This window comes from Esox lucius, chromosome 2, assembly GCF_011004845.1.
Source record: "Esox lucius isolate fEsoLuc1 chromosome 2, fEsoLuc1.pri, whole genome shotgun sequence".
Lineage (NCBI taxonomy): Eukaryota > Metazoa > Chordata > Actinopteri > Esociformes > Esocidae > Esox > Esox lucius.
Genome location: NC_047570.1, coordinates 11,963,017 through 11,977,657, shown reverse-complemented (window position 1 = coordinate 11,977,657; position 14,641 = coordinate 11,963,017). Strand labels below are relative to the sequence as shown.

The window sequence follows — 14,641 nt, the reverse complement described above, 5'->3', positions numbered from 1 at the left end:
AATTTGCACATCATTGCACTCTGTTTTCACTTACATTTCCCCCAACTTCTTTGGGGAAACGGGGTCATACAAGTAGTTGCCAAGCTGGTAGTTGATCCGGGCTGTCAGTGAAACTGACGACACGGTCTTGGACTTAGTTCTGTGAATCCGAGGGCCTCGCAGTGCCTGTGCCTTACACGGCCGATCCCAGAGTAATGATGTGGATCCAGCCATGGTTCCACTCAGGGCCTGTCTGGTTTGTATGCTGCCGCTGTCTCTGTCTCCTGATGCTGTGCTGCATTTTCACCCGCAGGATGGCTCCTTTAACTGCAGTTGTTTTTCATACAGGTACTACAAGTATCCCGCTCTCCCCAGCACTAAAACAGCTCCAAAACAAGCAGGGTGAGTAAAACTGCTCCCACCTCCCCTGGTGTGTGTGTGTGTGTGTGGGTGTGTTCGTGAGAGAGACAGAAAGCAAGAGAGATCCCTCCCACCTCTGACTTCAGTGCAGCAGTCCATCTCTGTCATTAAAGAAGTCACATACTCTCCGGTCTAGGGTTGAGAGACTATGAAAAAACAAGATGTGTTGTTTTTTTTTAAAACGAAACCTGCCAAATCCCTCCGGAATTAAAATGTTAATATTGCTGCCCCCGTGTTTTCCAGTAAGTGCTAATTGCTCCAGCATCTGCTCTGCAGTCTCCTTGATAAGAATTAATTAAATTTGCAAACTAATCTTAGTGGTGCATGCATTAAGCCTGATAATTGAGCAGCAGAGGATTGTATAGATAGGGAGGAAAAAGCATGCACCAGTAGGAAAGGAACATTTTTTAGAAATGAAATGAAGGATGAAGGTAGACAGGCAGGATTTTTAGTTATTTTTTAAAGTGGGGGGAGACGTGTGTGGGAGGTTTTGAGAGGACAGACTGAATACTAACTACTTCTGCAGTCTCTGAGCTGAGGAGCCAATGCTCGTCACACACACACACACACACACACATACACTCACACACAATTACCGAACGTACCCGCACACTTCCACGTACAGCCTCAGCTTCGGCACATACACACAGGACCAGCCGCCCAGGTCCTGTTCAGCACAGCAGCCCGAGACAGCTGGACGCGGGGTGGGGGGGGGGGTGGCTTTGCAGAAGGAGAAATGTGACAGTTATTTATGACCACTCTCCTTTACACCAACTGACTGGAAGAATTGGCGGGTGAGAATATCCCACGATGTCACTCTCACCTCCAGTCGGCCCAGAGGAGGCCCTCACACCTGGGGAACCACCTGGTTGTGGTGTGTGCGTGTGTGTGTGTGTGTGTGTGTGTGGGTGTGTATGTGGGAAGGGGACTATCATCTAGCAATACATTTCCCCTCCTGTTGGCTGTTGAAAACAGTTACTTAGCCCATATACACTGCCAGTTGGCAGTTTGATAGGTCTCTCATGTTTTTTTTTTGTGGCCATAAAATATCTTGGTACTGAACATGGAGGTTTTAATTAATCCCATTATTTGGGGTTGCTGTTTTCTCTAGACAGAATTCTGCCAGAGTTAAAACAAAACTGCTCCCTGATCTGTGAGGATCAGGGAGCAGTTCCTCCCTGCTCCTTTTTTTATTCATGCTGTCCTCAGGTTTGTGTCGCGAAATGACAAATAATGAAATAGATGGATTATAATTGCTTCACACACACTTGTCATCTTCAGAAGACCGGCCTTTGCTTCTATTTCGGGCTATTTTAGGTCCTGCTATTTTAGAGTCCACACACCTGCCTGTTCTAAAAACAATGCATATTCACTCACACGTGTTGGCATTTGAAGAACAAATGCCAGAGGATAAGACCTCCACCACTGTTAACCCCTGTTAGCCATTTTCACTCTTCCGTCTTTACGCCCGCTCCTTTCTCCTGTTCAGTCACTCTGAAACATTATGTTCAGAAGGCGTCAGTCACAGAGTACTGGGTTAGTTTCTGAACAAAGGTGAGAGACATCTGCTGTCGTCAGCGCTGGAAATGATTGTTACCAGACGTGTTGGAATGAATTATTAACAGCCTTCTTTTTCTGACAGAATGTTTTAAATCTTGGATGATGTACATCTGTTTGTCGAGATTAAACAAACGGAGAGCTTAGAGCGTCTCAATAAAGGATGACATAGCTGGCTATGGGCTGGCAGGACTGGTCACGGGGAAGACTGAGGTCTCTCTCTGTCCTTGTCTCTCCATAGAGGAGGCAGTGAATGAGGTGAAGAGACAGGCCATGTCGGAGCTGCAGAAGGCTGTGTCGGACGCAGAAAGGAAGGCCCATGAGATGATCTCTGCTGAGAGGTCCAAGATGGAGCGAGCGTTGGCTGAGGCAAGGAAACAGGCCTCCGAGGACGCACTGACTGTCATCAATCAGCAGGAGGACTCCAGCGAAGTGAGCATCACAGCCTTTTCAGCCCACCCCTGAAACAGAACCTGAGCACAGAGGACACAATTACTATGACGGGTTCTCCCCTGAGCCTAGTACTGGTCTCAGAGAAGAACCTTTTGTAAGCCATCGTCTCATCCTGTGCTCAGATCCTGGTTCAGCCCACCCCACACCTCGACACTATCCTGCCTCATGGCCTGGATGCTATACGTCTCAGCAGGGCAGTAGGGATGGGAAGAGATCTGGTCCTTAGGTGTTTACTGTCACTCAACAGAGACCCCAGACTGCCACATGGCGCCACAAAACACACTTTCAAATTCCAAAGCCCAAACTCACCAAACACTCGACCGTGTCACCTCAACCCACAAAAACCTCCTGCTTTTTACAGAACAAAACATCACACATTTAACCCACTTGTTGTAGTCCTCTCTGTGACACTTCCTTAAAATAGCCTTGTCACACAAACACTCACTTCACATGACTGTCGCGCACACGTCATAACATGCCCCCTCACCACCGCCGCCACCAGCTTCAGCTTCAGATCACTCACCAGTCTTATACAAGCGTGTGTGTGTCTGTGTGTCTGTGTGTGTGTGTGTGTGTGTCCAGCCATATACACAGATTCCTCACAGATCAGCAGATCTAACAGTGGTTGGAGAGGTGTAAACCAGTCCAAACCATGTTCTGCACAGTATGTCTTTAATAACCTGTTAATGTGAACCCAGCTGGCTGCACCTGGACTGAGTCAAGAGCATGTTGTCATGTCGTTATTACAGAGTCAAGTCTGAATGACAGCAGCCACAGACAGATGGTTGGAGCACAGTGGCAGGGGCAGGAAAGTGTCATGGCAGTGACAGGACAGGATAATGACAGGACAGGATAACGACAGAACAGAACAGTGACAGGAAAAGACAGTGATAGGACAGGAAAGGATAATGACAGGAAAGGACAGTGACGGGATATGACAGTGACAGGACAGGATAATGACAGGGCAGGAGAGTTACAGGACAGGATAATGACTGGACAGGAAAGTGACAAAGACCAGATAGTCTCAGGACAGGACAGTGGCAGAACAGCGAGCATATAGAGATATAGATGGATAATATAAATGGTGGCCCAGATATTTATTTTATCAACTCTATGCCTTCTTCCCACTGTCTCTCCAGAGCTGCTGGAACTGTGGACGCAAGGCCAGTGAGACGTGCAGCGGCTGCAACACGGCGCGCTACTGTGGCTCCTTCTGCCAGCACAAGGACTGGGAGAAGCACCACCATGTCTGCGGCCAGGGCCTGCAGGGCCTCCCCGGGGGCAGCAGCGTTCCTCTGGGGACCCCCTCCTCCGGCGCGCCCCCAACGCACTCAGAGAGCAGCCCACCCGGTCCCCTGTCCCAGGCTGGAGGCGGCGGCGGGGGAGGCAGTGTCTCAGGCAGTCCCAAGGAGGCTAGCTCCAGCTCCAGCAGTGCCTCGCGATCCACCACCCCGGCCACCCCTGCACTGTTGGACGCTACCTCCCGCTGACGCCGCCCCGCCCGGCCCCGCCCGGCCACGCCCAGTCACTCCCACTGATGCTACAGTACAGCCACCCTGCGTCCTAAACAAACTGAGGAATCTCCATTGATCGCACTGCGCCCCCCTGCTTCATCTGAACTGCACCTGTAGTGCTCCCGCCGTGAATACCGCGCCGTCGACTACTTCTTAGCTACCTGAAGGCCTCGTTTCTCAAACCCCTTCTCAACCCCCTCCCCCCAACCCCCAAAAGATACCGTTCTGACTGTCTCTCAGCCACACAGACTTGCTCGCTGTCATACTCAAAACAACTTAAGGGGTCCACACTAGTGTTTAGCATGGATAGGGCTTACTTTACTCAATGCTCAATTAAAACTGGCGCCGAAGCAGAACTTTCTGGTACAATTTCCTAGTACAAAAAAAGCGCAAGGGTTGATATTTAAACTTCAAGAATGTTGAGTGAAGATAAGCTTTGTTCTATGCCAGAATGTAGCCTCATTATCATCAGACCAGTCAATGCTGTGTATGTAGGGGGCTTTGCATTGCATGAGACCCATTGGGGTACCACACGTATTGGGGTAAAGCAACCGCGAAGAGGACATATCTACATTAAGCACTTGGAGAGGTTTTCCCTTTAACACAGCATTAGTGGGTGAATGCTTACACTTCAGCATGTGCACTAACAGCCCTGACCTCTGACCTGTGTCTGTAGAACAGGCTTCTCTGTGTACTGGGTCTGGACATGTCCTGATGGATGTCCCTGATCCAACAATCCAGACACCAGTTGGGGTGCCCCTCTTTTGATGGAGGAGAGGCAATATGATACACTCATGGTGCGATGTATTCCTCAGAAACTCTTCCACAATACGGCTAATTATTTATCTGACGTTTCATTTTTTGGCTTTAAGAAGACAAAGAAAGTAAAAATATTCTAAATAACTAATAATAATAGTGAGAGAACGAAACCTGTTAACTACCTTGCTAGCGAGCCAAGAAAACCTGCACCGGACTCACCTCTCCGATGTAAACCCAAATGAATTCAAAGAAGAAGAAAACACACATGATCCAAACCTTTTTATTACACTGCCAAAGTTACTAAGAGACAAGGAAGAAGCACTCATCTTGTAACCAAACGCAAGCAACTTCACCTCCTCAGCAGAAAAGCCAGTCCTGGGAGATATAGGCTGTAGAGTGGCAGCACCACTCACCCAGAAACTCAAACTGTAGCTGGCCTCTTTCAGCCTGGGAATACCCACAGTGATTCCACTGGATGACTGAGAGGGAATCCTGAGTGAACATTTGAAACAACTGCTACAAAGACAATGTAAAGGAAAGACGCTGATACTGTGCGTGTATGAATGGCAACAGAATGGACTAAGAAACAGCGACTCGGCCTCAAGAAGAAGATGAACGGCATTGGAACTGCCAAAAAGAACCTCAAAAGAACTGAAAACCCTGTCCAAGCAAGCGTTGTACAGTACGGATAAGACTTTTTGTTAGTAATTGTGCTTTTTAGCTCTAAGAAGAGGAGACGTTTCAGTTAGTCGTACCTTTTCATCCACCCTCCTCCTTTTCCAAAGCATGACAAACAGACTGACGAGCCTCATAAGTGGTGTAGGCTCGGTTCACTTCTCTCTCTTTCTACCTCCCCCCATCATCCTGTATGTTTCTCCCTCAGAAACCCCCCCGCCTCTCAGTCAACCCTGCCCCCATTTGGACACGACCTCTGAGCAGATATCTAGAAAGGGATCAAACCTGCTTGTAGATATTCCTTTGTTTTGTTTCTTGATATGTCTCTGTCTCTGGTGTCCACCTGTGCTGCCCTTGTTCCTTTTCAGAAAGAGTGACTTTGTTTTATCTTCTTTTTATGTTTGGGCTGAACATTGAAGCAGGAGCAAGGACTATAGGAGAGAAAGCCCCATATTGTACTTATTGTTCAATTTGTTGTATCTATATCAATGAAAAGAAAATCCTCTTGTAGAATATTTTATATTGCTCGCATTGTAAGACAGTGAGAGGACGGAGGTGCAATATGAAGAGAATTCAGCTACTGAATGGAACCTCAGCAACTGCCCATAGGGTGTCATATAATATAGATACATATAAATATATTTAAAATAACATCAGTAACTTAATGTGAATGTACATAGTATTTAAAGAGGTCCAAAAATGTGTTTGCCAAATAACAGAAACCTTTAAAGTACAATGTCCAGAATATGATTTCTTTCCAGTTCATTTTTTAATCAAAGGAATTGTCATTGCTCATAAATTCTTCTACCAGATTAGCCGTCTGTCGAGTGTGTAATCTCAGAAAGATGAGGAGGGATCTTGGCAGCGATAGTGGTTTTCTTCTGGAGTTACAGTTCTTATAGTTCCCTCTATGGTTAATACATTAGACTGCTGACTGACGCCCTTCAAGAGGAACCAGCTACGTGTTCAGCAGGGATATGAAAGACATCCGCGCCTTCAGTTCTCATGATCGGCCCAAGGTGGTTTTAAAGCGAAAGAGCGTCTTATCACACATTGATTCTAAACGTGTCCTAGTGTGAGGCCAGGTTACTCTCCCACTCTGGATGCTGGGTCCAGAAATGTCATTTGAATTTGTGTGAAACATTGCCATCCGTTGGGCTGAAGTGCCACTGCAGAGCTCCACCTTCCACACTAAAACCCTGTGGAAGGGTCCCTAAACAGATCCACGAGCCTGCACACGTGTCTGAAAGTCTGGCTTTACCGGGCCATGACAGTTCCAACTCTTTTTACTGGTTAACTGTTCTTATTCCATCCATGAAGTAGTTTCAGAAGGTGCGGTCTCAGTCCGTTCTCTTTATGAAGAGGTCAGGATCCTAATAGGCGAAAGGCACTCAGAATTTGGGAGAGTTGGCACAAAGTCTTCGCCATCACAGACCAATATGGAAGGCCATCTTAAAACACGTTACGTTTACAACCACCCTTCTGTACAGGTGCTGCAGTAATGTCCTAATGATCTCCATTCAAGTTCCAATATCAAGCTCAAAGAGCCTTCATTGCATTAAATAGTCTCTAGCTACCAAGTTCAAGTTAATTAGATAATAATCCCTAACCATTTGGTCACATACCACTAAAAAGGACCAAACTTGAAGGAGCTTTTGTGTTTTGTTTTATTTTTTACTGTTACAAGTGTGGTCTGCCAGGCTCTTTCACATTTAAAACCTAGAGTGGCATACTGACTCAGACACAATTAGATGTCTATTAACATTGAGTGTGTTTAATTTATCACATAATGTACATGATCTATTTTCCTATTATGTCAGTTTAAAAAAGTAATATATTCAACTTTGAAATGTGATAAGCTGCGAGGTACCCCGCATTCTGTGTCCTGAACTATATGTTAGCTGTGTGTTGACTTCAGCCTCTTGGTGTTACTAACCCTCGTCAGCCCTCCGCTCCTCTTCTTCCTCTAACACCCACTACAGTGTCCCTCCTGACCCACCCCACCCACCACTTCAAAAGCTACCTCCTGTTAAGCTCAAGCTACAGCACATGACTGGGAGAGGCCACTGGGCTTTGGAAGCAGGGCTGCTAGCAGACACGCAAACCCACACAAACCACAGAGCAAAATATCATCACCGGTTACTTTAATTCACAACATTATTCTCCAGTGCGCCACCCTAAGATGACTTTGCTGTTTTAGATTTTCATAAAGGTTTCACTGTCCGGCGTTCCGATGTGCAGTAATTTCTTAGTACCCAAGCTGAACGTAAAACCATGACATGCCATTTGTAGTCCAAAACGAATAAAAGCACAGACCAAAGTATTTCTGCATGGCTGTAGATTTTGAAATTGTGTGAAGTAAGAACTGATAAGAGGCTTGAGGCCAACTATACCTGTTAACCAAAGTGTCTGAAATGAACCATCCTCATAGCACAAGACAAAACAAACAACCAATGCATCTGTGAAGGTTGAGATTTGTAGATTATTCATTCAAGCAATCAAAGCGCTTGTTTCTACATATCTAATGCCTCAGGTAAGACTACAGAAACATCTCCTCCAGAATGCATAATGATTGCTTTGAGTGTTCTTACAAAAAAGCCTTGCTAACCGACAGAATAGATGCATGGTGTGTGTTTTTGTGTGCGTGTGTGTGTGTGTGTGTGTGTGCTAGTTCTTCTCATTTCACCGTTTATCTGTACAAACTACTTGAACTTTCAGAGCTTTAATCAAACATCACAGGCAGAATAATGACAGTAGCAGTGTGACCTCTTCACACTGAAAGGGTAAAGACAGATCGAACAGATTCTCCAGGACATTTCAATACACATCCTTTAACGCTCTCTGTGTGCTTTGCTTGTCTGCGACACAACCCCTGAAACACAACAACCCGTGCATTTGTCACAACATGAGGCGGATATAAAGTATATTTTTACTGACCAAAATTCAACCAAAAAAAAAAGTGTTTGTAACATGGATCACGCCATCTCTCATTGTTTGTGTCCTTTCTTTAGCCCAGGATTCAGGGCACTTGTTATCTGGGCTGGCCTGTGCAGGGCTTGACACTACAGGACATGGACATGTAAGCAGACCCTGAAGGACAGCTGAAGCGGGGTTAGCATGCTGAGTACCTGTTCTGTGTGAAAAAGTGTAATTTAAGAAGGTCGACCAGGTTCCTGGTTTGGTCTCCCAGGAAAGGTTTCAGATTCTGGACGTGGAATGATAGGAGATTAACTGTGTGCGCAGTCTTCTATTTCATTCATGCCCTGGGAAGACACATGTCAACATGGGGTATTATGAGCATGAGGACTGTTTCTGTCTCTGATGTGAAATCCACAAACCCTGGAGTTCTCCTAGGTGAAGACTGTCCTTTATCCACACATACAGATGACTTTCTTGTCTCTTTAGGTTTGTAATACGGCAAACGTAAGGAGGGCAAATTCTGTTTTCAAAGGCAAATAATAGCATGTTGGCATCAGCCTTTTTGAAACATTTACCCCCAATTTACCAATGGAGTTTCATGGCTCATCTGATTCAGTGACTGATTGCCCTGTGGAACCACACTGATATGAAGCTGAGGTGGCAAAAGAGGATGCAGCACTTAGTGGCCCCAAAGTCATGGTAGGCAATGGTGTTTTTTTTACATTATTACTTTGAGACAAAGGATTGATTTTATGTGTAGGGAAGCATTACTGTATTGTGCAATACATTATTACAGAAAAAATATATGTTTCTGTAGGAAAGGTTGGCGCTTCGAAGGACATGTTGTTCTTTTCCTCTTTAAGGGTCCTGTTACCATTCTTTAGATGAAGTGAACTGTGCCAGAAGAATTTAATTCTGTTTTTTATTTATTTCTTGCATGCTACCTTCCCTTTTTGCTATTCCCCTTCTTTAACTGTGCGCTATGTTGGACGTGTGAAGCTGTAAACATTCTAATTCAGGTTATTGTCTGTGTTAAGCTATGTAACTGTGTAATTAAAAAGGAAATGAAATATCAATCATTCTCACGTTTGCACATTTTCTTAAAACCTTTTCAGTCCATAATGAAATTGTGTTGCACTGTTGACTGTTAGGGGGCTTATAGACAATTTCCCAAAAACACAGAAATATGAAATTATTATGGTGATTGACCATAGGCCAACTTCTGACATCAATCTCAAAACGAAGATTTAACCCAGCAACAACTCTCAACTGTTATTTTCAATATATTTCGTACAGCCACTAAGGGATAATTCATAACGGGTTAGGGGCAGACAGCACATTATCCTGACCAAACTTTATAATAATAATAATCATTATAGTTCCCATTAAAAGGATTGGTTGACATTTTTTTGTAATAAAATGACACTTAACAGAAAATATTATTTGATAAAATACACATCAAACCAATGATAGGGCGAGCGCAAACCATGTGATGCACACATGCACAGGTGACAATTGATTGACATCCTTCGTCGTCATATTTGATAGACAGGTAAGAAACCCCTATTGACAAGGTGCGTGGGTTAATGCCGTCCGCGGGAACAGAAATTGATATTATATGTTGGCGTTTATTATACTTATTCAACGCGAACTAGTGAAAAAAAAAGAGATTGCAATAATCGATTTCATTGGAGTCTGCTTCACCGGAGTGCCTAGATTGAGCAGAGAGCGACGTCGCGGGGATTGAGGTGGCGTCCGCGGGCATGGGTTTGGTGTCTGCGGCTGAGCACTGAATATGGCGGAGCAAAGGCAAGATATGTACATAGAAGGCGAGCTGGCAGGAGATCATTACATGGAGGACCCGGTATGTAAGAAAACATGCGACATTTTCATTGGGCCTTGCGTGGTACCATTTGCAGGCTAGCATACTGTATGATTTGTCTGTAAATGCGCAAGTTGTTAAAGGCTGAATAACGTTATGCTTGAGGATATTTCAGGAAGGCTATTGTTAATATTGTAGCAAATATGCTGCTTCTACGTTACTCGTTTTAAATGATAGTTTCGTGTCCATATCTATTATCTTCTCTGACATCCATGCACTGAGGCACGTCTCGGCGCCTGCGTAATGTGGCAGCATGAATGTGTGGTTCGCAACTACGAAATTATTGCATCCTCAAACAAAAACTCTAGCAACTGTTCATATAGGCCACTTAGCTATGCAAATGTGGGCCTGCTTCCACTTCACTGTCAAAAACATTGATAGCATATCGTTATCTAGATTATATCAAAGCAATGAATGATCCCTCACCACCTCTGACTGCATATGTTCTGTCATTCGTCTTTCCATACAGGAGCTTGAAGCCATCAAGGCTAGAGTGCAAGAGATGGAGGAGGAGGAGGAGCGGCTGAGAGAGGTCCAGTACGAGGCAGCAGAGAGACAGATTCTCTGTAGCCCCCAGGCAGGTGAGCTCCTGTTCAGCCTAGCCAGCTGTCCCACACCTGAGCCCATCTGCTGGGCTGGCGCCGCCTGATCGCCACGGCACGGCTCACGTGAGCCTCATCACTGGCCAATGAGACGAGAAGTGAGCCACGGCGTTCCAGAAGGGTCCCCTCATTGCCCAAGGCCAGCTTCCAACTCAGGGCTTCCTCTCTTTAGTGTCTTTCAAAGAGCTCTTAAGGAAATACCAAACTAGGCCTGAGTCACTCTAGATGTTGTCATTAGTTGTTTCATGGTTTGTCTTTCTCTGTGTCATGTGTAATTTACTCTAGTGTTCTCTTCCTCTCATAACAGCAGGAATGTTCTACACAATGACTCATGAGGAAAGGATAGATGCTGACAACAGATCAGTCTATGTGGGGAATGTAAGGTTCATTTGATTATTCACAATTTACACATCATCCAAAATCCACAAAGTGATTAAGCATGGTCATGCACGGATTAATGACGTGATATTGTCTGGAAATGGCCACAGGTGGAGTATGGAGCCACAGCAGATGAGCTGGAGATCCATTTCAATGGCTGTGGTCCTGTCAACAGAGTGACCATACTCTGTGATAAATTCTCTGGCCATCCCAAGGGGTGAGGTTAACTATCAATCCCATGTGGAACATCACAATTTCAAAGCAACCATTTTTGTTTTCTTGGACATATTTTACATTCTTGTAAACAGTTTTTAGGAAAGTATTGTGAAAGTTGATAACTTTTTCCTTTCTGTCTCACTGCCAGTTTTGCATATATTGAGTTCCATGACCGGGACTCAGTGCAGACCGCCATGAGCCTGGATGAGACCGTCTTCAGAGGTCGAGTTATAAAGGTGGGTCACAGTGGGGAAACCTGAACGCAAACATTAGAATGAAATGTCCACACACATTGACCAACTGAGCCCATCTAAGCTGTTAATTCTTCTCCCAGGTCTTTTAGCAGCACATTTGTGATCTTCACCTTGCAGGTATTGCCTAAAAGGACCAACATGCCAGGAATCAGCACCACAGACCGAGGAATTCACAGAGGTGGTCGATCCAGGGGACGAGGTTTCCGACCGCCCAGGTACAACAACGGATATCAACAAGGCAGGTTCCGCTACAACACCGGCCCGGCCAGGTCAGTCCCACCGCACCCGTACGGACCCCCAGCTGGGAAGAGACACTGGGGAGTCCCTGAGCACCATGAGCAGGGCCCTAAACGGCACCCGTGTCTTCTCCTCATAACCCCGCCGACTGACAACTCCGGGCCAGGACACAGTGGACACATGCACCCACAACAGCACTACTGAGACCCCTCCGGACGCAGGGGCTTAGGGTTGATATCGACATGGAATGAGAGATTCAGGAAACCGTGACTGGCTCGCATCCGCTCTCAACTCTCCCTTCTGCTAGTTATTTTCTATGCATGTCAAAGGGCAGAACTAGACAGAAGCACAGGTTTCAACCTTGTTGTTTAATTGTTATGTTTTGTTAACAGCCTCCATTTAAAAAAAGATTCTGTTGCACCTTAACCCAGCAAGCTTTGCGATGGCCATTTTGGCTTGTTGTAGGGGAAAGAGGCCAGACTTTGGTTGACACTTCTTAAAAGGTGCCTATGGTGGGGGTTTTATTTTTATTTCTTGAACACTTGAGTTGTACTGTGACATTATTTACTCCAAGAACAAATTAAATGCTCAACTGATTTCCATGTCAAACACTTATCATGTTGCAATGTTTGGACCTGGTCATTGATTATGTTGGTGTTTTATTAAGCTTGTAAATAAATCGGTGTAAATGTAGATCACCAGACACATTTGGGTGCTATTGGCTTGGTTTTTGTATGTCTTTGGTTAATGTTCACATGCAAGTGGCAGTTTGAGTGATTTTGAGTTTTTGTTGCTGTGTACTTGAAGCAATGTTGGTATTGTTGTATATAATTTGTCAAACATCTTTGCTTTAAAAATAAATAATTACTCTTGACACCGTACTTCATTGAAACATTGCTCAAGGTTCTGATGGACACCATAGTTTATTTCACATTTCCATGGAGTGATTACTGAACCAATGTTTTCTGGAGATTCCAATGGCAGGTACTGGAAAATGTTATTACATTAATTCAAAACAACTCCTCAAATTTGAAACAACTGAATGTCAAAATGCTTATGTCCATGAATAGGACATTATTGACAAAATAGTTAGGCTACTATGTATGAAGTTGCATGGATGTCATGGCAGTAAAATGAGAACAAAAAAGCTTTTGTCATGCAGTAAAATTATACAACGCAATTGTTTGGTTCTGTTAGGCTTATGTACAATACTTAATGTTGAAGTATACCAGATCATTGAAATCTTCCAAAAGAACTCGATGGCTTAAAGATCCTGAAAAGGCTGGATCTGCAGCCACAACCTACATTATAAACAAAGGGCGTATGAAGGGTTTCAGGAAATTATGTACACATGTTCAGGATAAGGATATCAGCTAGCTTGCACCATCATTGCAGAAACCATGCCATCAAAGGCCCTGGAGAAGAGGGGAAAAAAATTAAGCCGCTAGTTAATATACTACTTTGAATATACCAAAAGCACATGAGGCAATATCAACTCACTTGGACTGAATGGTGTCTCCTGGATTGTAGAATGGGTTGCACATCACATCGGTAAATGAATTGTGTAGCTTTCTGAACATCTTTGGGGAGGGAACAGAAATGTAATCTGTCAAGTAGCTAAAATAAACTTGACAAAATAAAGCTATATTTTCCTCTAAGAGCCAGTCAGACAAAATACTTCTGAACAGTCTTCTTAACTGAATCAATAAGAGAATCATACAGTCAGGGGTAAACTTACACTTCTTATCTCATTGTCCCGTAGAGACGTGTTGGACGAGTCCACAACAATTACAAACTTTACCTTGGAGTTTGTCACGTAGCCATATCTGAGATTCCAGTAAAGGAGATCAGGCCTATGAGGTACATTTTCTTATAACTATGGATAAAATCAAAGCATGATGCAGATGGGAGAATAATACATATATTTGTGACGGATACACTTTGTAGTCCTCAGTTGGGTACAGTAGACCAAGATACAGCTCTCTCTGGTCGGCCATAGCTTTGCCGACTGCAGAAATCTTCTCTTCTACAACATCTAGCGATGTATGGACTGTATAATGGAATTTCAGCTCATTTTGTGTGGGTACACTTCGGATGTACAGAGGATAATTCTAGATATGGAACATATACTGCCAAAATTAGTGCTAAAATATAGTACACAGAAACAGTGCATACTCGATATTTCGGAGCCAGTGCTAGTAAAGCTAGGTCAAGCTACCTAGCTGGCATTTAGGTACTGATTTGCACATTTCACCTGAGGTCTAATTTAGCTATAGGCTACATATTATTATCATATGCGTTTTACATGAAATTAAATGAATGGTTCTTCAATATAAATCGTACTTCATTAGTTTTCTTCAGCTGTTTAGCTAGCCAGCATCTTTAGCCTCTGTGTTAAACAAGCAATTTTATTAGTTGCTCGATATTACACCAGTCTAAATATCACACAATTTTACTGCAGGACTTCAGATAACATATTTAAAAACTTGATGTAAAATAAAATATTAAATAGCGTCCATTAACCGCTTTACCTCTTTAGCGATGACAGCGATACACACCGCCATGTTGGATTGTGTTTTCAAAGGCGCATCATGTGACTGCGAGATAAAATTATTATTTTTCCAAGGCACCTTTTTAATGAGTTTCTCTTGTGGCTTATGAATTGTTTATACATGGATAAAATAATGGCACTATAATTATTTAAGATGTTTTTTTATTTTTGTATACATCGGGCAGTGAAGTCGGATTCGCCACTTAAAGATGCGTAACTGCAGCGCTAAAAACGCGCGTGAAAGC

At 44.1% G+C, this 14,641-nt stretch overlaps 3 protein-coding genes across 14 annotated transcripts in view; 2 read left to right on the top strand and 1 right to left on the bottom strand.

Annotated features, from left to right (window-relative positions):
• Positions 1-9,352, top strand: part of cbfa2t3 (CBFA2/RUNX1 partner transcriptional co-repressor 3) — a 46,933-nt gene extending 37,581 nt beyond the window's left edge. For 8 of the 10 annotated variants that reach the window (XM_020052911.3, XM_010881445.4, XM_010881461.4 and 5 more), the window contains exons 10-12: positions 328-381; positions 2,198-2,388; positions 3,540-9,352. In XM_020052911.3, the coding sequence (XP_019908470.2) occupies positions 328-381; positions 2,198-2,388; positions 3,540-3,899 (605 nt within the window). In that variant the 3' untranslated portion in view covers positions 3,900-9,352. The remainder of the gene's footprint in view (positions 1-327; positions 382-2,197; positions 2,389-3,539) is intronic. The other 2 variants (XM_010881478.4, XM_010881437.4) reach the window with 1 other exon arrangement.
• A 400-nt stretch (positions 9,353-9,752) lies between these two features.
• Positions 9,753-12,726, top strand: pabpn1l (PABPN1 like, cytoplasmic). 2 transcript variants are annotated; one of them, XM_010881415.3, is made up of 7 exons: positions 9,753-9,828; positions 9,993-10,140; positions 10,628-10,739; positions 11,068-11,138; positions 11,249-11,355; positions 11,503-11,590; positions 11,726-12,726. In XM_010881415.3, the coding sequence occupies exons 2-7, from the start codon at positions 10,072-10,074 to the stop codon at positions 12,047-12,049; spliced, it is 771 nt and encodes a 256-aa protein (XP_010879717.1). In that variant the 5' UTR covers positions 9,753-9,828; positions 9,993-10,071; the 3' UTR covers positions 12,050-12,726. The 2 variants fall into 2 exon arrangements, with proteins under 2 accessions (XP_010879717.1, XP_019908520.1); XM_020052961.2 differs by lacking the exon at positions 9,753-9,828 and having other exon boundaries at positions 9,835-10,140.
• A 1-nt stretch (position 12,727) lies between these two features.
• Positions 12,728-14,460, bottom strand: trappc2l (trafficking protein particle complex 2-like). 2 transcript variants are annotated; one of them, XM_010881394.3, is made up of 5 exons: positions 14,377-14,460; positions 13,784-13,956; positions 13,647-13,671; positions 13,346-13,425; positions 12,728-13,260 (listed from the first exon to the last, which is right to left on the bottom strand). In XM_010881394.3, exons 1-5 carry the CDS (start codon positions 14,407-14,409, stop codon positions 13,215-13,217), a joined length of 357 nt encoding a protein of 118 aa, XP_010879696.1. In that variant the 5' UTR covers positions 14,410-14,460; the 3' UTR covers positions 12,728-13,214.
• Between the last annotated feature and the right edge of the window lie 181 nt (positions 14,461-14,641).